This window comes from Notothenia coriiceps, unplaced genomic scaffold (assembly GCF_000735185.1).
Source record: "Notothenia coriiceps isolate Sejong01 unplaced genomic scaffold, NC01 NC01_scaffold00029408, whole genome shotgun sequence".
NCBI lineage: Eukaryota > Metazoa > Chordata > Actinopteri > Perciformes > Nototheniidae > Notothenia > Notothenia coriiceps.
This window is the reverse complement of record NW_011362109.1, coordinates 44,138-65,134: the sequence shown is the minus strand read 5'-3', so window position 1 is coordinate 65,134 and position 20,997 is coordinate 44,138. Positions and strand designations below refer to the sequence as shown.

At 40.8% G+C, this 20,997-nt stretch overlaps 3 protein-coding genes across 3 annotated transcripts in view; 1 reads left to right on the top strand and 2 right to left on the bottom strand.

Moving 5' to 3' along the window:
* Window positions 1–3,966, top strand: part of LOC104958801 (ankyrin-2-like) — a gene marked incomplete at its 5' end in the record, with an annotated part of 18,126 nt that extends 14,160 nt beyond the window's left edge. Inside the window, 2 exons of the mRNA XM_010786603.1 lie at window positions 802–1,096; window positions 2,470–3,966. Coding sequence (XP_010784905.1) covers window positions 802–1,096; window positions 2,470–2,473 — 299 coding nt within the window. The remainder of the gene's footprint in view (window positions 1–801; window positions 1,097–2,469) is intronic.
* A 661-nt stretch (window positions 3,967–4,627) lies between these two features.
* The window catches only part of LOC104958800 (ankyrin-2-like), a 43,738-nt gene continuing 27,368 nt past the window's right edge, over window positions 4,628–20,997 (bottom strand). Inside the window, exons 29-32 of the mRNA XM_010786602.1 lie at window positions 10,072–10,155; window positions 9,767–9,931; window positions 8,922–9,110; window positions 4,628–6,955 (exon numbers count right to left, since the gene is read on the bottom strand). Coding sequence (XP_010784904.1) covers window positions 6,941–6,955; window positions 8,922–9,110; window positions 9,767–9,931; window positions 10,072–10,155 — 453 coding nt within the window. The 3' untranslated portion in view covers window positions 4,628–6,940. The remainder of the gene's footprint in view (window positions 6,956–8,921; window positions 9,111–9,766; window positions 9,932–10,071; window positions 10,156–20,997) is intronic.
* LOC104958798 (uncharacterized) lies at window positions 11,837–17,816 on the bottom strand. The gene is made up of 2 exons (XM_010786600.1): window positions 13,427–17,816; window positions 11,837–13,121 (listed from the first exon to the last, which is right to left on the bottom strand). The coding sequence occupies exons 1-2, from the start codon at window positions 17,774–17,776 to the stop codon at window positions 12,132–12,134; spliced, it is 5,340 nt and encodes a 1,779-aa protein (XP_010784902.1). The 5' UTR covers window positions 17,777–17,816; the 3' UTR covers window positions 11,837–12,131.

Here is a 20,997-nt window from a genome sequence, read left to right as displayed (position 1 = left end):
TATTTTCATCTAAAGTAACAGACAGAGAATCAGCACCTTTGAAACAGGGCTGAAACAGAGGGGATTATGGGATGCTGCAATGATCTGTTTGGTGTTTCAGCCAATCAGAGACATGTTCTGGATATATCTGAGACCTTTAGTATATTGTTGAAAAAGACCATAATAGGTGACCTTTAAATTGTATTTGTGCTACTCAGAGCATTTAAAAATGACTTTAAAAGTCTTGATGTGCAACAATTTGCTTAGTGAGATACTGCTAAAAGTTAGTGAGTGTTACTTTTATGGATAAAGAAAAAATGTTTCCATTTGTGATCATTGTAACAGAGGATAGTCACTGATTATGATATATATATCGTCGCTGTGGTCAAAGGGAAAATATATAAGATTTCAAAAAATGCTACTGTATACAATATAATACTCACAATTTTAAGAAATAATGTGTTGGATTCAGAACAAAACCTGATACATGAAGTGTAACTATAAAAAAAAGTCATTAAGATATTGGCATGGTATCAAAATGCAAACAACATCAATATAACATTTTTTGCCTTTATTTATGCAGGTGTAAAATCTCATTGAGACACAAAAACATATGGCTTGAAAGGGGAAAAGCTTTGCATTGGTGTTGGGATCAGTGGAGCACAGGTTCAAACCCCACTGCAGTCAGCATGTCGTTGTGTCCCTGGACAAGACACTTCACCCCAAATTGCTCCTGTGTGGATTGCCCACAGTACTGAGTATGTTTGGATAAAAGCGTCTAACAAGTAACATGTAATGTAATGTTGTCTGTATAAACATGAGCCTGCAGATGTGATCCTTTTGAGGAGCGGTCCCATGACTCTCCGTCCTTCCTGCTCCTCTCTTCAGCTCTGTCCAAGGCCAAGCAGCCGGTCCACACCATCCTGCTGAACCCCCACGTCCACCTGATCGGGGACGAGGCGGCCTGCATCGCCTACATCCGCCTCACCCAGTACATCGACGGCAACCGCATGCCCCGCACCATGCAGTCCGAGGAGACCCGCATCTGGCACCGCCGCGACAGCAAGTGGCAAAACATCCACTTCCACCGCTCCGGCTCACCCACCGTGCCCACCAAGTGAGTCGGTCCTCCTTCACTCTGTCTGCCTGTAGAGGGAGTCCTTTGGTCTTCAGGATTCTGCTGGAAGATTATTTCTTTACAAAGGTCATCTCAAATATGTATATATATATACATACATACACATTTGAAAACCCACTTATATATATAATGTATACAACATACTCATACAGATACATTGAAACATACTGGATACATGGACACATTATAACGTATGAATAGGCACAACAGTAAATACATAAAAATAGCAGTCTATACACGGATTTGGATAGGTCACAGGTTTGAGTCTATTCTAGTAGATAGAAGTACATAGTTTACTAAACAATTAAGATTAGAAGAATAAGATGCAATAGCTGCCTAGTAGAAGAAACAAAAAATGCTGTAGCTCGAATGCCTTAAAAATACATGAAGCTTCTTACTATGCAGAAGTAGAGAGAATGCTGTCATGATATCAGATGCTCACAACATGACCAGTTTGGAAAAAATAGATGATAATAGCAATATTCATTTAATTCATCCGACAGTGGCTCAGTAAGTAGGGTCTTGGACTGGGAGCTGTGGGGCTGCCGGTTCAAGTCCCCGAACAGACTTAAAATATGGAGAGGACTGGTACTTGGAGAGGTCCAAGTTCACCTCCTGTGCCCTGCCGTGGTGCCCTTGAGCAAGACACCGGGCGCCCCCCCAATAATAAGTTATGTAATAACAAATTACATAATCGGGCAAAGGAAATAACACAACAACAAAAAACTGTTGAATTCAGAAAATAACATCACTTCACTGTAAATCTGTTCAACTAGGAAACGTATGCAATGCTGTATTACTATAATATATAAATATGATACGAGACAATATATAGTCTCATACCACGATATTTACATAACATAGATCATTTACCCATTCCTATTTCAGAATGTAAATAGATATCAGAGTTTTGACTAAATGCTGAGGTTCACAGTTGAGCTCAGAAACGGCAAAACAATCTACTCAAGGTCCTCTTACCTCCCTTTGTGAGTCTTTTAACCAAATCACACAACTGTCACTGGTTTAAAGAAAACATCAAATGAAAGAAGCCTATTCTGCTTTTTGAGTTCTCCCTCTCCTGTAGTGTGTTCTATAGGTTTCAGTGCATGTACATGGTCTGCAGAGGCTAAAATCCCCATGTTCCCTCCAGAGGGAGTTTCTCTCCCACACACCTCCCCTCGCCTGAAACGCCTCTTTTGTTTTCTTCTTTAACATAGTGACATCACTATGTAACACTCACTCTTCTATTGGGCAGCAATCAAACAGGTTGAGCTAACCAATCACAGCATGCTCTTGATCAGACAGAGGGAACAGAGCTATGGTAAATAATGTCCATGTGATTTGTGTTTCAGTTGAAAGGACCGTGTCTGACCACAGACAACCTTCAGCCTACGACCATCAGCTGAACAGCCCCCCCCTGCCACGTCCAAACAGATCCCTCAGCCAACACCCCCACCATAGCTAGAGCTCCGCCCCCTCAGTGTGTTGTTTACATATGGTGACTGCTGGACTGAACATATTGCACATGTTGAAAAAAAAAGTCTTGATAATGTTGTAGTGAGGTGGTGTTCATTACAGGATTTTTTCAGATCAGTAGGTTTTAAATAGAAGTGGTTTTCAGAAGAGCCCCCCCCCTAGTAACTTTAAATTTGAAATTTCCAGTCATCGTATGTTGACAGTTTTTCATTTGAATATTGCACATATTGAGGACTCATGTGATGTTTTTGCCTTTTGGCACAATGACCAATATCTCACATACCTGCTTTTCACTTGTGTATCTTTTCAGAATCTATTAAAGGTCAGGCACATGCTTGCTTTAGTTTTGGTGATTTATACGTTTTGGTGATGATGTGAATCGCTCTTTGCTTAATCTTTAGCAGTGTGCATATGAACCTAGTTAGTACATTTTACAAATCAGTTTTCTGGTTTGCCACTGGCACCAAATATGTTTACTGGGAATTTTAAGTACATGTTTAAAAAGGAAAATCAATGAAAGTGTGTTTTACTTTGTCTGTTTGAACCTCCATCATCACAAGGCAGCAGTGAGAAGAGTCTCTTATGATAGAATGTATAAACTGCATACATATCATTCTTACAGGCCATTCTATGACTCTTTCCAGTCAAATCATATTTTCATACAGTAAGGAAATAATGATGTGAATTCAGCTATTTTGTTGTGTTTACTTTTGATATTGTGATAAATGCCTGTCCCTTCACCTCTCATTATACAAGCTTTCCTTTAAGCCCTATCAACCTGTATTCTAGGTTCGACTGGTGCACGCCAATGATTTAAAGCACCGTGTTTTACACTGGACAAGAATAAAGTAGAAATGCTGTTCAATGCTATTTGTCAGCTGTCACTGATAGGAAAGCCAGCTTCAACTTTGAGCTTTGGTTTGGAAGTTAATCAGGCATTCATTTTCATGAGGAGGGAAATGTATTGTAAGCCAGAATGACTAAGGCGTAAATCAGCATTTTGGTTATTTGTTATTTTTAGTGTCACTGTCAAATCCAATGGACACAGGGATTGTAGGCAACACTTCACGATTCATCAACACGATTCATATATTAAGGTTCATCATTGAAAATACTTCTCATTAGTAAGGTGGCAAATACAAAAAAGAACTTCAGAATAAAAGCATGGGTAAAAGTCACATGATGTTTGTGTTGAGGATATTAAGATGTTTTCCTGTTTGCATTCCTTAGTTTCATCACATCTCACACAACACACTTTGTATCTTTCTAAAGTGCATTTACATTCCTGGCACTGGTTATATAATGTTACCATGATGGGACAAGCCTGGTGTATGTTTTAGAGATATCAAATAAAATGTGTGATTTATGCCAAATGACTTGTTCTTTTCTTCTTCTCCTACTGTTATAAATGTCTCACTCTTTAATATATATATTTTAATAATATTCCACAAATCTTGAAACAAGGTCATCATTGGATAGCAGAAAGTCTACACCTGGCCCTAGTAACAACTATTCTCATTTCTGTAGTAGTACTACAAGTAAAAGTATCTTTTATTATTCTTAGGCTAAAGTACTAAAGTATTAACATCAAAATAGACTTAAAAATATAAAAGGAAAAGTACTCATTCTGCCCAATGACCATTACAGATTAATTAAAGTATTGTCAGCTAAGTGTACTTTAAGTATAGAAAGTGAAAGTACTCTGAAAAGATCCATTCTGCAGAGTATTTTATTTGAATGGTTATTATATTATCCCGTTTTTATAAATGTAATAAATGGAAATACTTAAGTGAAGTACTAATATGTCAAAAAAAGTACTTGAGTAAATATACTTTATAATTACTCTCCATCGCTGGATAAAGGCAACAGCTAATTGAATGGTAAAATAGTGCTGCATATCAACCCCACGCTCCTTCCTGTCTATCACTCAGTACCCAATAGGAGAAAGGAACCTTAAATGAAGTCCCGCCCTGTCACCACACAGCGGGCCTCACTCCTCTCAGCTGCTCTCAGAAAGAATGACATCACTTCACATTAGACGAATGTACATATTTATTTTTCTGCCATGTACACACTGCAGCTGCTATGCCTTCTTAGCATTTCAGGTTTTTAGTAATTATTTGATAGTCATACATGCCCGCATAGATATTTGAATGTACTGTATATATTCTTTTCACCATGGAAACAAGATGCTCATTTATCAAATCAATGGTCGGTTATTGACTTTTCTTTTATTCTTCCATCGGGTCACACACACAGAGTAGCACGTGAGGATCGTATTGGTACACAGATAAAGTCTCAGCTGCAGATAAACACCGAACACACTTCATCAGCCTGTACAGGGCAAACAGATGCACACCACAGCCTGTTTGTCTACCATGGCATCTTCATTACTTTGAGCTTTAAAACACACACACACACACACACACACACACACACACACACACACAGGAGGTTACAGGGATCACAAATGGACGGCAATAAATAAATAAGGAAGTACGATGACTGAAGTCAGTGGAAGGACTTTGTTGGATTTGAATTTGATGTGTTAATCCTTTGATAGCAGTGAAAACACAAAGTCAAACCAATAACAGCAGTTAAGGAAAAGCATATTTATGTTAGGTGTGGTTCCTAAAAACATAAAGCATAAGTCTGGAGTTATTAGTATTATTGTCAACAAACCACATGAAAAGACCCAAAGCAACAACATGTTAGTCCCTCTCTAGATCCGTCTGTCTTTCTACCCTGTCTCTGTCTCTTGGCCCCAAACACAGTGAAGATGTAAATATTAAAAAAATGTCTCACAGATATAGTTTCATTCTGTAAATTCCTCAAACAGCTGATCTGCTGTAGTTTCTCTGGACTCAGGAGAGTATACGCAGCCTTAGTATACATCCCAGTGGTCAGTCCAGCTCCTCTCATCTTCTACTTACTGAGAAAATCAGGAAGCAAAGAAAACATTTTGTTTAATGTGATGTCCTCCTTCTCCGACGCCAGCGATGTCACTTTTGGATGACAGAGCATTTGTTTTATTATCGAATAATATTATAATGAAAACGCCTCATCATTTGTACAAATATTCATGCCTGAATGTTTTTGGGGGAAAGGTTGTTATTAAAGCTCACGTGAAACAGTCAGTGGGACATCTTCCCAGTTGAAATGATGTTTGACATGGCCGGATTAAAATGGTCCAATTCAGATTTGTAAAGTCTGCCTCTCAAAATGAAACTATTAAATCACTTTTACTGGCAGAGAAGCCCTTAAAGTCATTTAACTCACTTTTGACAAAAATGGAACCCTTCAGCACAGAGGAGGATCGGGTTTGATACTAACACTTCCTGTGAGGAGGGGAGGTCGTTGTTGGTGGCTCTGCTCATGAGAGTTGTTGACAGGAAGAAACATGATCCAGCCTTGTCCTTGGACATTGTATGTGAAGGTGGAGGTGACACATATAGAGGGGGGGGGTGCTCCATCTCTACTTTCTCTCAATACACAAACTGTATTTACACACAGAAGTGGCAGCTCTGTGACAGATCAAATGCAAATGCACAACACAATATAGAAAGACTGACATGTTAAACTAAAGAGATGCATGATGGGAAGACAAAAGGTGTGATCACACAGCCTTAGTAAACAGATCAGCAGGGTGACACACACTCACACCACAATGTATTCTCTTTAACATGAATCTCATCTGTCCGGCGGCCATTCTCCCGCTGAGTCGGTGCATGTACAGCAGGGTGGGCTAATGTATTAAATGCTTTGAGATTTCTTCTCTCCCCACCCCCCTAAGTTCAAGCATGATTTTCTCCTCTATGTACATATGTTTACAAGAGTTCTTCAAGAAGAGGGCTGTGCGTGAGGCCAAAACGTCCGAGATGCCCCTCTCTGAGTTTGATCCACTGGTGGCGGGTCATACCGGATCACACTCCCGCAGCCCGAGAGGGAAAACTCAAGTCTGACAGAAATGAAGGGTGCCATCTTTGGTCACAAATGAAACACAATGTGAAGGAAGGACGAGTGTTGAATCACAAAATACTGTTCCATTATTCAACACAAAGAAGAAGGAAAGCTATAATCCAGTGATCGGCGAGGACAACGAGAAGGGACAGAACATCTGGATCTGAGGAGGCGGAGCCACAGAGGAAGATCAGCAGCTGCTATTCAAACCATTCCTCCTCCTCCTCCTCCTCCTCCTCCTCCTCCTCACAGTAGCGTTGCAGCAGGCGGTGCAGGTGCAGCTGCAGGGCGTCGGGCTGCAGGGCGTCGGGGGGGTCGTCGTGGCGCTCAAGGTGCACGTGCTTTCCCTGGGAGTCCCTCACCACAGTCCTCTTCTGGATTCGAGACCTACGCATCTCGCTTCTGCAGGAACAAAAAAAGAAGATGTTTATAGGCTTGTTTACAGTTTCAATAATGATTGGTTTAATGTTAGGATTCACATGTTTAAATAAATACGTCACGCATTAGAATTAGATTAGATTCAACTTCATTGTCAATTGCAGTTTGCATCCAACCAGAGAGTGCAGAGAGTAGTGCCTGAGGTTTCAATAACTCACATATCAGTGCCATGTACTTAAATGTATACATATGAATACACAAAATTAAGATTTCTAGAAATAAAACTCTTGATAAAAGCAAGATTTATTTAATGATTCAATCATCTATTTTTAATATTGACAGTGTTAGACGTATGTTCATGTCCTCTTCTTAAAAAATCGAATAAACTCTTCAATGTTTCCGTGCAACAGTCAATATATTCATATGTCAAATGTATGTTTCCAATGTCAAAACTCAAACGCAAACCATGCAACTTTGTCGACTTTTGAATACTTCAATTGGACTCCAACCTGAGCTATTATTTCCTAAATTCAGTTAACAAAGGTTATATATCCAAGCTTTTTATCAGTAGATTGTGAAGGATCGAAACAGAAGGACTGGTTAGCTTAACCAGGAGGTATTATCTGTCACATGTAATGAAGTAAAGGTCAAACTGTTGAGTAGATTAAACTAACACTGGGGACTTGTTTATTTAGCGCCACCCAGTGGCAGTATATTACATTACACTGAACTGCATTGCAGCAACACTGGCTGAAAGCAACACATTAACAGCACAAAAGGGACCGTCTCATCTTTCTACAAACAAGAATGCAATAAGAGCCACTTGTGATATGACACGAATGTGTGTTGTGGCTGTGTTGCTGCATCAAAGCGTGTTTTACGTGTTTTTGCTGCCTGGGGGTTCAATCTAAAGGGCCCATATTCTGCTCATTGTTTAAGTGTATATCAGTATGTAGTGTCTCTACATACTGATATACACCTGAACATCAGCAGGAGTGTCTCTACTTTAAAGAGTCCTCTCCTGCTGATGTTCAGGTGTATATCAGTATGTAGTGTCTCTACTTTAAAGAGTCCTCTCCTGCTGATGTTCAGGTGTATATCAGTATGTAGTGTCTCTACTGGGACATGTCTCCATGCTTTAATTTTCAAAAAGCTCTTTATTTTCTCATCCTGCCTGTGCTGCAGCACCTCTTTTCACCCTCTGTCTGAAACCAGAGCCCAGATTGGTCAAGCGCTAAGAGATGTCCCCCCCTTAGCCTATCACTTACCATGTGTTACAGCGCTAGCCAATAGAAGCGCAAGTGTAACAAAGTGATGTCACTATATGGTTGTATATGGTAAACATATAATATAACATTGAGGCGTTTCAGGCAGGGGGGGTTGTGGGGGATATTAGCCTTTGCAGCCCATTTGCATGCACACAAACCTATAACACACAAGGGAAACCTCAAAAAGCATGATAGGGCCCGTTTGAATAAGAATAATGGCCAAACCTACAATAATACCTGTGTTGTTAAAGATATTAGCTTCTCCTAATTGACTCTGCAAAGGTCAAGGCTGAATCAAAGTTTGACTGTAACACTAAAGCTGAGACAAATGAATGACATCACACCATGCTAACTCTTAGTAAAGATCAGATTCCTTGTGGCTGTTCTACACACTCCCATGCTGCTGTCCAACCTTTTGACCACAGAACCGTCGTCCTGCACAATCTCTCTCTCTACTACATGAGGCAGGAGACCTTTCCCAAAGCCTCCAGCATAACTCAACGCCTGGAGGGGAAGAACGAGGGAGGAGAGGCGGGAGAGGAAGGGGAGACAAACACTGTAAAACTGACATAAAGATCAGCTACTGTAAACCGAATTTACTTAAGTTATAGGAAAAACTAATTGAGGAAGAACTGTTGTAAAAGAGTGTTTGGTAACAAGCCACACCCCTTGGTACATGTGTTCATCAGCTCTTCATAGAATCCTCTCACTGACACACTGACCTTCTCAAAGTCCTTTCTGGCGGAGGGGAGATCAGCAGCCAGCGAGGAGTCTCCCGTCTGCTTCTCCATCCTCTCGCCTCTCACCACCGTCGTCTTGACAACCTTGCTGACCTTTCGACCTTTCACTGGCTCCACCTCAAACTCTGATGATGTGGCAGCGCCCAGGGCCAGGGGCTCTGAGAAGGTCAACTGAAGAGAGCCCACAAATGTAAGTGTGCATTTATTTTATGTCAGTACACTTCCACTTAGTTTGACTATTGATAACATGGTAAACAGTATATCTTCTGTACTTCAGCATATTACAATTGTGTCTGACCCAATGTTAGCATGCTAATGTTAGAATATAACACCTATGTGCCTTAGTGCAACCACACATATTTAAATTGTCAACATTCAATAATAATTTACAGTGACTTAATCAGCTGAATAAAGATAATATTACAAATACAATTGTTTAGAGTATTTTTGGATATCTTTTAAAGTGATACAAAAGAAGCTACTGTGTGTAGACCTTCACTTTTAAATGTTTGACTTTTTTGATATGCCACACAATTATATGTGATTTGTGCAGTTTTAGTGTGTTTATGTCTGTTGACTTTGATCTGGTAAACCTCAATGGGAAGTGTTTTCTTTTTGAGTCAGAATGTTTAAACCTTATACAAGTCTTGAATACAGCCAAACAACTGTCTTTATGACCAAATGAAAAAGTATAGGTGGAAGATGCAATGAAGAAAAGCAGGATGAGATGAACACATTTTCATGAACCAACATTCAAATATAGTCACACACCATGTGATGCAGTGAGATTATATCGTGTGATATGTTTGCAGCTCGATGGCACTGACCTCTCTCTGATCCCCCCCACTGTGTAACACAGTCCTCTTCACCACTCTGGACACAGTGTCTCCCTCCTCGATGTGCACCGTCTCCTGGTGAGAGCCCTCAATGGTCACTTCCTGTGTCTCCATGCCATCCGCTGACACGTATTTACGAATAACCTTCCGAGTGATCTGGTGGACAAAACAAGAGATCAGTTGTAAAACCTGAAAGCTGGATGTTTAATGATGTAGGCCAATGAATATTACATTGATTTTTTTTTCGCAAATCCTGGTTATTTTGTTGTTGTTGCTATCTTTGAATAAAACCTTACTTTTTTAACCACCATGTTGCCATGCTCGTCTGTGTACTTCTCCTCTGTGACGGTCTGTGCTGGGATATCTGGGAGGTTATCCGCCTGTAGAAAAAACAAAACACATATTGTCAGTTCACATGTTAATGCACAGAGGGGAACAGCTTGGTATTCCCATTAGAGCATCTACTACACATATGATATAAATCAACCGTAATCAACCAGCACCACAAACTACAGTCTATTGAAAGCAGTGTGAAACTCCCTCTGACGGGAACCTTTGCAGACTATGAACATGCACAACAGCATATACAACACTACAGGAAAGGGAAAACCCAAAAAGCATAATAGGGCCCTTTGGACTTTAATCTCTATAACAAAGCAAAGAAAATGATGTCGACATGATCTTGTGTATTTTATGATTAACCCTGGTAAGTAAAAACCAGCAACAAAAACAACACACCATTGCACTAAACCCTGCTACCCACCACCTCTTCACAGCATAACACAGAGGCTGCATAGCTGCATCGTGCTGTTTACCTGAATGATAACTCTGCGTCGGACCACCCTGGTGGTCAGCACCTCCTCCTCTGAGCTATCAGACAGCATCCCTAGCTCCTCTGCTATCTCCTGGGAGAGCGCACATAACCAGCATGGATCATAGTATCAGGTCCACACAATGTTACTACACACTGCAAACAGCTGTTCCTTCTTTTCTCAGAACCTCACTTCAATGTTTGCTGGCCAAAAAGGCACAGAGACAGACACATGTCATGAGGCAATACAAATGTGTTTACACAATAATGATTATGGATGAAGAGAAGGCACAGTTATATAAAACTTCCAACTGAAACAAACGTGCAGGGATGGTCACCAGTGTGCGTAATACAGGCGGTATCAGACCCCCCCCCCAGTTAACACCTTAAATCTTATCAAATTGTCTAAATCCCAATTTTTTGATGTTGATCTAAACTTTGAAGGTTGTTTGCATTTTTTAAATATTGGTAGATTATGAGCAGACCAGAAACGGCCACTGAAATAGGACGAACTGCTAGTAACACGATACACTTAGGAAAATAATCATTAAAATGTAGGTAGAATACTTCATGAAAACTTGCTGTGTAGCTCCTCCTTCCCATGTTTTTTGGCCTCATTTATAACTTAAAGTGAAATAAATATGCAAAATAGTTTCAGAGATTTCATAGCCAGCTGCTATTTTGCAAATGATCTCAGAGTGTCAACTTCAAATCATGGTCAGGCAAAGATGCAACAAAACCCGTATAAATCTGAAGAGTACATTCTGACTCTGCAATCCACAGGCTATTGTGGAGTCCTACAGCCTGTTCTGCCCCGGCTAGAACCATATCTGATTAACGATCAGTTCACCAGTTGGAACTTCATAAAAGATAATTATGGGTAGCGGCTTTGTTTCTGTGTTTGTCTGACAAATGTTTGAGATGATGAAAAATGATTTGTAAAGCTGTAGGAGACTTAAGCCCATGTTCCCCTTGTTTTACCAAATATCTACAAAAAAGTTGATGAAGTTGAAGTGCAAAGTCATTATGATCCATAGTCACAATGAGTTAACGGAAATAGCTTGAAATATATATATATGTTCCGAATGTGAGGCCAAAGTATTACTAATAACATGTTTTAATTGCTGTCCACAGCACAGCACTTGTCAACTAGTATTTCACACACTGATGGAAAAAACAAAGAGAAATCAAAGGATGCAAACAGGTGCAGGTGTGAATAAAAATTAATCTGTTATATAATAAGTTCTAAACAGGAATATGTTAATGTCGCCAATGCTGAGTCCAAGATCTGTGACTGCAACCAATCACAACAAACACCAAAACTTTTCAGCCATCTATGACACAATACTAAATTCATCAACTCGTTATAGTCTTCACAATTTAGTTATTTTCTTGAAGGGTTTAGGCACTCATGCACACAAAAGCATTCGTCAGCCTCATTAAGGTTAAGTCCACACGTTATTTTTTTTCTGAATCTTGAATGCAGCTTAACACCAACCAATCTGGCCAGGCAAGAAAAAAGCCAGTGCAGCACTGTGCTCATGCTCAACCTCTTACCCTTCCTAGGAAGTCATCATCATCGTAATACCCTGCCTGATCTCTGGAAGGAAGCTCTTCACACACTGGGAGATTTCCTTCTGTTTGATACTCCCGCGAACCCTCTGAATCATAAGTAAGTTCCCCGAAACTTACACTGCCAGAAGAGAAGCGCTTGTAATCTTCCACCCCGAGGAAAGAGTGAGCAGTGTATTCAGGGCTGCCTTTCAGGAAGCAGAGATCAGAGCGACTCCCAGGCATTGGGGACGGGGGTTCAGAGATATGATAGGTAATCTCATGTTTGAGTTTCATTTCATCTGGTTCCGAGTTGTCAGAGAAGGCTTGCTTGCAGTCAAAGAATTCCCCATCTGAGTCAGAGTGCTGCGGAGAATCCGATCCCTTCCTGAGTTCTTTTGGTAGGACCTTTGGATGCCCTGATTCAAATTCTGAGGCTGTTTTCTCAAATTCTGAGACGACTCTGTTAAAATCTGGGGAAAACTCAAAGTCTTGTAGATATTCAGACTCTCCTTTGGAGGTGGCTTCAGTCCCAACTTGAGCTGAAATTGAGTCACTGAACACTGAAGATACTGGACTCAAATCATTCAACGAAGCTTGGCTCGATTCAGAAACTCTCAGGGTTTGATGTCCTGAAAATACTGCTTCAAAATCTGGAGGTACCAAAAGCTGAGCGGACATAGGTGAAAAAAGCTCACTGGACTGCTCTTTATCAGGGGAGAACTCAGCCCCTGAGGGCCCTTGGGGCCTATCCGACATTAAACGTGATATATTCTCCGATGCAGGGAGAACTGGAGTAACAGTTCTGTGGGTGGTGTGTATGTTCTGCTCAGGTAGCTGTAGGGGGATTGATTTCATTGGCTTGTCATCATCGAACACCAGACCTATTTTCCTTGAGTCTTCTGTCAGTGTTGTAGCAGACAAAGGTGTGCTTTGCTTATCATCTGTAAGAAAATGTGGTTCCTCTAGTATCTGAGGAGGAGCCTGCAAGTGAATATCAACATAGATAAGCATGATTATTTTCCATACAGCCAAATTCTCATTATATTTTGAACAATAAATGTGAAGCCAAGACATGCACACTCAAAGGGAGCTTAGCATCAGATGAATAAATGGAGGAAGATCAATAAGTAATTTATTATTCCTGAAACATTCCGGACATGTTTGATGCATTAACTGCATTCCATTTTGTTAGTCCATCAAGGCAGTTATTGTCCTTATCGAGGTCACGTTAATGAAATCCAAAACACACGTGATTCTTTGCATGATTGTCATGCTCTCAGTCTTACCCTTTGAGAGCCTGTCGTCTTCTTTAGTTCTCCAGCATGGATGAGTTGGATCTTCTTTTCCTCTCTTTGTGGATCTTGAACTGGCGATGGTTTCACAGAAAAGTCCTTTTGGAAGTCTTCCTCACAAACCGCGGTTCCTGAAGTTGAGATACTTTCAGCTTCTGATTCATGCTGTGTCCCTTCTTTTGACAACACCTCTGGTCCAGTCATCTTTTGCGAGTCAGGATTGATATTTTCTTCCTTCGATTTTTTCTCACTGATTGGAAGTAGTGATAATAATTCAGCCAATGGACCTTTGTTAAGTAATGATAAAGACTGACTGGGTAATAAAGTTTCACAATGTGTCACATGACTCAAAGGTTCAGTATCCTCACAGCAAAAAGCTAATTCGTCTTCTGAGTCAACAATTTGAGGGTTCAGTGGCCTTGGGCTATCATCAATCCAACAATCAATAGGTAAAGCAACAAACTCAGAGTCTGATGAAAAAGACACTGGTGAGGAAGATCTATCAACAAGGGTAGCGTCAATAAAATAAGAAGACAATATTCTCATAAAATCAGGTACCGGTGAGTCTGGCATTAGTTGACTGAACTCATTGGGCGATGACATGGATTCACGTGAGGATGGTCTGTCTGTCTCAGCATCTCTTGAAGACGAGACCATTAGCTCACACTCTGAATCTGAACCCGTGGAGTCAGGTGATGATGACCTATGTGTAATAGTGTACTCCAATGGCACAGTGAACTGGGGAATGGGGGAGTCTGGAGAAAGCGATCTGTTCTCATTAAACTCAGGCATCGATTCAGGAGATGATGCTCTTTGGTCTATTTGCATAGCTGATTCAAGTGACATGGGCCTGTATTCAGGCAGAGACTGAGACGACAATGGCCGTTCTCTCTCATCTTCCTCCTCTAAGAGTGAATACCCTGGAGATGATGGCCTGCATTCTTCAAACTGAAATTCCATATTTTCAAATTGCGCATAATCTATATCTGATGCTAAAGTTTCAGGTGAAGATGATGCTGATCTGAGAAACGTTACATATTCTGGCAAAAACATTGTAAATTCAGGTATCGGGGAATCTGGTAAGAGGCGTCTAAATTCATTGACTGATGATACAGATTCTGGTGATGATGGTCTCGATTCTATCACCATGACTGAATCGGGGGATATGGGTCTGTAGTCTATCAAGGATTCTGGTGAATCACGTAGATCATCATCGTCTGAGTCAGATACAGATTTAACGACCCAATGATCATCAGACTCTGTATGTACCTCGGGGGAAGGTTTTTCAAATGTGTACTTTGTCCGTCTGTATGGAGCTGCTCCTGAAGACCAAATGTGTTCTATCACTGGTGGAGGTGACTCTGAAACAAGTTGGTCAGATTGTGAAAGAGATATTTCTGATATGACCTGTGCACTTGAAGTGCAAAGAAAGCCAGCTTTGGCTGAGGAAGTAAATATATGTGTCCCCTCTGAAGCATTTACTGTGACGTCATGCTCATTTTTACCTTCAAATGTATTATCTTGTTCATCATCTGGAACACTCCTTTCATTTTCTATCGTGCTGCCAATACATTGCATAAACCCTGTTTCATGGCTAAACGTTTTCCCCACATACTGAGGATCATGCAATTGAGAAATCAGCTTCCACAGTTCTGCATCACAAGTGCTATTATACTCAGCTGCCAGAGTGGCCGAATTCTCAGGGGAAAAAGGTGCCATTGTTGTTGATAAAACAGGATCTCCTTTATCTGATTCAAAAGTCTCTGGGGATGCCGACCTCACTACTGTACAAGTTTGTGACAAATCATCTGAACCTAAAAATACAGTGGTTGATATGTCTCTCACAGTCATCATATTCTTTTCAAATGTCTTTGTCAAGTCAGGTATTGGCGAATCAGATGATAGGGGTTTTAATTCATTATCTTGTACTTCTGATCCTAGTGATTCAGGAGAATCTGGCCTATCCTCTACACTATAATTGATGGGCATCAACAACTCACTCAACGCATACTCAATTTCAGATTCAGTGGATTCAGGGGAGGATGATCTATAGCCAACATTCACAATAACACGTTCACACATTGCTGGTCTGTACTCAGGTAAAGGAGAGTCTGATGAGAGGGCCTGGTATTCATCTCCAGATGCCCCTGAGCCAGGTGAAGATGGTCTATTGTCATAAACTAGTGATCCTAGGCTTATACCAATGTGTTCTATTTCTGAACACATTGACTCAGGTGATGATGACCCATGTCCACAAACATGTTCATGTAATCCAAACATTGGTTGCATAAAGTCAGGTAAAGGTGAATCAGGTGAAAGTCTGATTGAGTCTTGAGATTCAGGAGATGAAGGTCTGCTTTCCAAGAAATGTTGGAATGTCAGTTCTATTTCCAAATCTGACAAAACAGAATGAGGTGAAGAAGACCTTGAACACATTTGTGATATGGACTCTGGCAGTGTTTGTGAAAAGTCAGGAATGGGTGAGTCTGGTGAAAGAGGTCTAAGTTCATAAAGGGATGTGGCTGAACCAGGAGATGCTGCTCTGTCCTCAAAAAGCCAAGGGATACACAAATCAGTATCTAAATCCTCATCTGAATATAATGACCAAGGTGACAATGATTTGTAAGCATTAAACTCTGAATATGTCTCTGGCAAAGCCTTTCTGAAGTCAGGTATAGGAGAATCAGGAGAAAGTCTTTTGTATTTACTCAAAGATGCTAAAGACTCAGGAGAAGATCTGTCTTCTATGGCCATTGGGAAAGATATCTCAATGTCCTCATCAAAATGAGACAACACTGACTCAGGTGAAGAACACCTTGAATACATATGTGATATGGATGTCTCTTGTAGTGCATGTGTAAAATCAGGTATGGGTGAGTCTGGTGAAAGAGGTCTAAATTCCTCTTTGGGTGCAGCAGAACCAGGGGATGCTGCTCTGTCCTCAAAAAGCCAAGGGATGCACAAACTGGTCTCCAAATCCTCCTCAGAAAATACTGAACCAGGTGATGTGGATCCGTATCTTACTCCTAACATAGTGGGTCCACTCATAATGTACTGGGGTACTGGAGAATCCGGAGACAAACATCTAAGATCAGCATCCGACACCCCGGATAGAGGAGATTCTGCTCTTTGCTCTAAATCAAACATCTGTGGAATCAAAGGAGTATGTTCTGTTTCTGCAGCCTCTGACTCCGGTGACAATGACCTGTAAGCATTACACTCTGAATATGTCTCTGGCAAATCCTTTCTGAAGTCAGGTACAGGAGAATCAGGAGGAAGTCTTCTATATTTACTCAGAGACTCTAAGGACTCCGGAGAAGATCGGTCTTCTATGACCATTGGGAAAGATATCTCAATGTCCTCATCAAAATCAGACAACTCTGACTCAGGTGAAGAAGACCTTGAACACATATGGGACAAAGATGACTCTGGCAGTGTTTGTGAAAAGTCAGGAATGGGTGAGTCTGGTGAAAGAGGTCTAAGTTTATAATGGGATGTGGCTAAACCAGGAGATGCTGCTCTGTCCTCAAAAAGCCAAGGGATACACAAATCATCCTCCAAATCCTCCTCAGAAAATACTGAACCAGGTGATGTGGATTTGTATCTTGCTCCAGACATAGTTGGTGCACCCACAGTGTACTGGGGCACTGGAGAATCAGGAGACAGACATCTAAGATCAGCGTCAGACACCCCGGATAGAGGGGATTCTGCTCTTTCCTCAAAATCAAACATTCGTTGAATCAAAGGACTACATTCTCTTTCTGAGGCCACTGATTCAGGTGAAAATGGACTGAAAGCATTAAACTCAGTATGTGTTTCTAGCAAAGCCTGTCTGAAGTCAGGTATAGGAGAGTCAGGAGAAAGTCTTCTGTACTTACTCAGAGATACAAAGGAATCAGGAGAAGATCGACATTCTGTGACCATTGGGAAAGATGACTCATTTTCCTCTTCAAAATCCCACAGCACTGATTCCGGTGAAGGGGATCTATAATGTGTGAATGTGTTTGGGGACTCTTGAAGTACCTGTCTAAAGTCTGGAATAGGTGAGTCGGGTGAAAGAGCTGTAAATGCATTCAGAGAGTCAGATGATTCAGAACAGGGTGATCTGATATTTGAAATGAACATTAGTGATGCAGGTGAGAAAGGCCTAAACTCTGATTCAGAATCAGGTGACATTGGTTTCTCCTCAACCTCTAGTTCTAATGAGTCCGACACATCTTTATTATCTTTAGTGTCAGGTCTATACTCTTCCACAGAGATCCCTGGCTCCTGCAAATCACATCTTGAAACACTAGATAACTTTGGGCCCGGGGATGTATATTCTGACTCAGGGTCAGGTGACATTGGCTTTCCTGTGTCTTCTGCATTTGAATAAAAAAGAACACATTCTTTTTTCATATTCTCATATTCAAACGCTTCAACTTTGCTTACCAAAGTGTCTCCTATGTAATGAGGGTCTCTTAGTTGACTTATCAGTTGGTTTGATCTTAACGTTGAATCATCGTTAGCTGACCATTTTTCTTCAATAGTGGAATCATCTGTTTCAGTTATTAGAGACCCAGGTGATAAAGGGCTGCACTCTAACGCTGGGCTCTCTTGCCTCCCAATCTTGGTTTGCATTGCTTGTTGAAAATCTGCATCGGATGAATCTGTAGTTTTCAACGTCATACAACCCTCAATCTCTCCATGTGTCACAGCTGAATCATCCGGAACATACTCGATTCTTGTTCCAGCATATTCAAAAACACCCGTTTTACTGCAAAATGTCTCCCCAACATAATGAGGATCATGTATTTGAGAAATAAGCTTCCAAAGATCAGCATCATAAACAAGTCTATATACTGGTACCCTTATTGCCTTAAGTGGTAAGGTTTGAAGACTACCATCCAATGGTCTCTCTGTGGTATCCAATACTTGTGATTCAGGTGAGTCAGCTCTCTGCTCGCTAATACCTATGTCTACACTTGTTTGTGCATATTCAACATCAGAAACCAATGACTCAGGTGAAGGCGATCGAGGAGTAATAACTGATTCTGATTCAGTCAGCCCTGCAGTAAATTCTGGTATCGGTGAGTCACAGTCAAATCCAGAAACTACTGAGTCAGGTGAGGAGGGTCTAAATTCAGAGGACAGTTGTGACAGAGACATAGCCCCATACTCCAAATGTGAACAAACTGAAACAGGTGAGGAGGATCTTGACAGTGTTGCCTGAGCAACACATTCATTTAAGGCCTGTCCAAACACAGGAATTGGTGACTGAGTTGAAAGTGGCCCGTTTTCATCGAGGGAACATGGGGAAGAGCGGCTGTCCTCTGTTAATAATAGCGGAGACACCATTTCCAGAGCAGAGGTGGTTGATTCAAGAGAGGAATATCGATCCAATCTAGCAATTACAACTGATTCTCGTAAACCAGTTCTAAAGTCAGGAACAGGTGACTCAGGCGATAGTGCCCTGTAAATGTTTACAGATGTAACTGAATCAGGAGATGCTGGTCTGTTCTCAAAAAGAAATGAAATATTTACATCAGTCTCCAGATCCAGATCTGACAATACTGACTCTGTTGAATCTGATCTGTGATAAACTTGAGAAGGTCCAGAGAGAGAAACAAAGTACTGAGGTACTGGGGAATCAGGCATTAAGGCTTCCTGACTAGCTACAGATATTCTTGAATTGGAGGAGTCTGGTCGAAGTGTATCCAGCACCAACAGGGATTGTGGTGACATGGGTCTATATTCTGCTTCAGAATCCTGAGACAGCCGTCTTTGGTAATATTCGGATGGTAAACCTTTAATTTTTGCGTCTAACTTTGACTGATAAGATTCAGTTTGTGTTTTACCAAACTGAACCACTCCGATTTTATTCATGTAGGTATCTCCTACATACTGTGGGTCACGAATTTGAGAGATGAGCTTCCAAAGTTCTGCTTCGTATGTTAAACTGTGGACTGGCACTGAATCTTCTGTTAAGGATAAAGGTATATCCTGCTGAGGTTCAGAAACCAAAGAGACTCCAGGTAATTGCTGAACTTCTGGAACTTTAGTAGTAAATGCCAACGAGGATGCTAGATTTCTCTCAGATGCTGTTTCTAGAGACAAAACGGGTGACAGGGATCTAACAGAGCCTTGTATCTCTTCATATGTAACCAAACTCTTTGATGATTCTTCCTGATATTTTGTAACATTTTCCACAGGTTCATCAGTTTTGACTGGTTTCGTAGATTTTTTCTTTCTTCCAGGTTTTGTCATCCCAGTTACGGGATTGTTCACGTCATCCTTTGAGTATCCTGTATCACACACCTCTTGAGATTTTTCGGTTTCAATACCTGACAAAGGCTGAACTTCTGCTTTTGGTGTAAAAGTGTTTTGTTGTGACTGAATGCAATCAGATACAACTGATTTTATCTTGGAAGTTTTTGTTTCTTGTTTAATGGGAATTTCTTCAGGTTTTGACATAATAAAGGTTGAGTATCTTTCCTGAGATTTTGACTTTTCTAGTTCAACAATTGTGTTTGTTTCATACTGCTTATCAATACAAGCCTCTTCTACAACAATTTCAGCATGTGTCATTTCAAGCGTTATGTCTTTCTCAAGAGGTAGGTCAGACACAGAATATGACCCATAATCATTGACAGAACAACTTGAGTCAGGAGATAATGGCCTATTTTCAAAAAATGAAAGCAATGGTAGGGCCTCGTACTCTGTGTCTGAAAACGCAGATTCTGGCGATGATGAATGATCAACAATAGTAACAGCATGATGCAAAGATGGTGTATATTGTGGTATGGCAGAATCTATGGACAGACAATTACTTAAGGTTTCTGGAGAGGATGCCCTAATATCTAACATTGCTGACTGAGGAGACATCGGTCTGTATTCAGGCACTGAATCTGGTGAAAGTGCTCTTTTATCAATATCAAATGCACATATAACAACCCAATCATCATCATCATCCTCAAAAACAGATTCCACTGGTGTTGGTGGTTTATTCTCTGTATCAGATAATAATGGTTCAGGTAAGTTTGATTTATGTCCAGCTGCGGAAGGTGAAGAAGCTCTATCTTCACAATTAGCAGATGCTAGAGAAATGGCGCCATATTCTACATCTGAGTATACTGATTGAGCTGAAGAGGGTCTCTCCCCTATCATTGCAATAGCTGAGTCAGGCCAGTCATGACTGAATTCAGGGACAGGTGAATCAGGTGACAGTGCTTTATATTCATTTATAGATGTCCAAGATTCTGGGGATGAGGGCCTGCCTTCAAGAGGATTTGATGAAAAAAGTGCAAATTCAAATTCCAAATCTGACGACAATGACTCAGTGGATGATGATCTATATTGACAGGTTTTAAAAGACCCTGAGACTTGAACTGTGATGCAGTCACTGGATTCAGAAGATGCAAAGAAACACGGCATTGTCTCTAAAATGGCAGACCTAGGTGACGATGCTCTGTCGTCTATATCGAAAGTTATTGATGGTGGTGGGATTGATCTCTCCCCACTATAATCACTGCATCCTGATAATTGCCTTCCAAATGGTCTTTTGTTGGAAACCATTGGTGTTAACG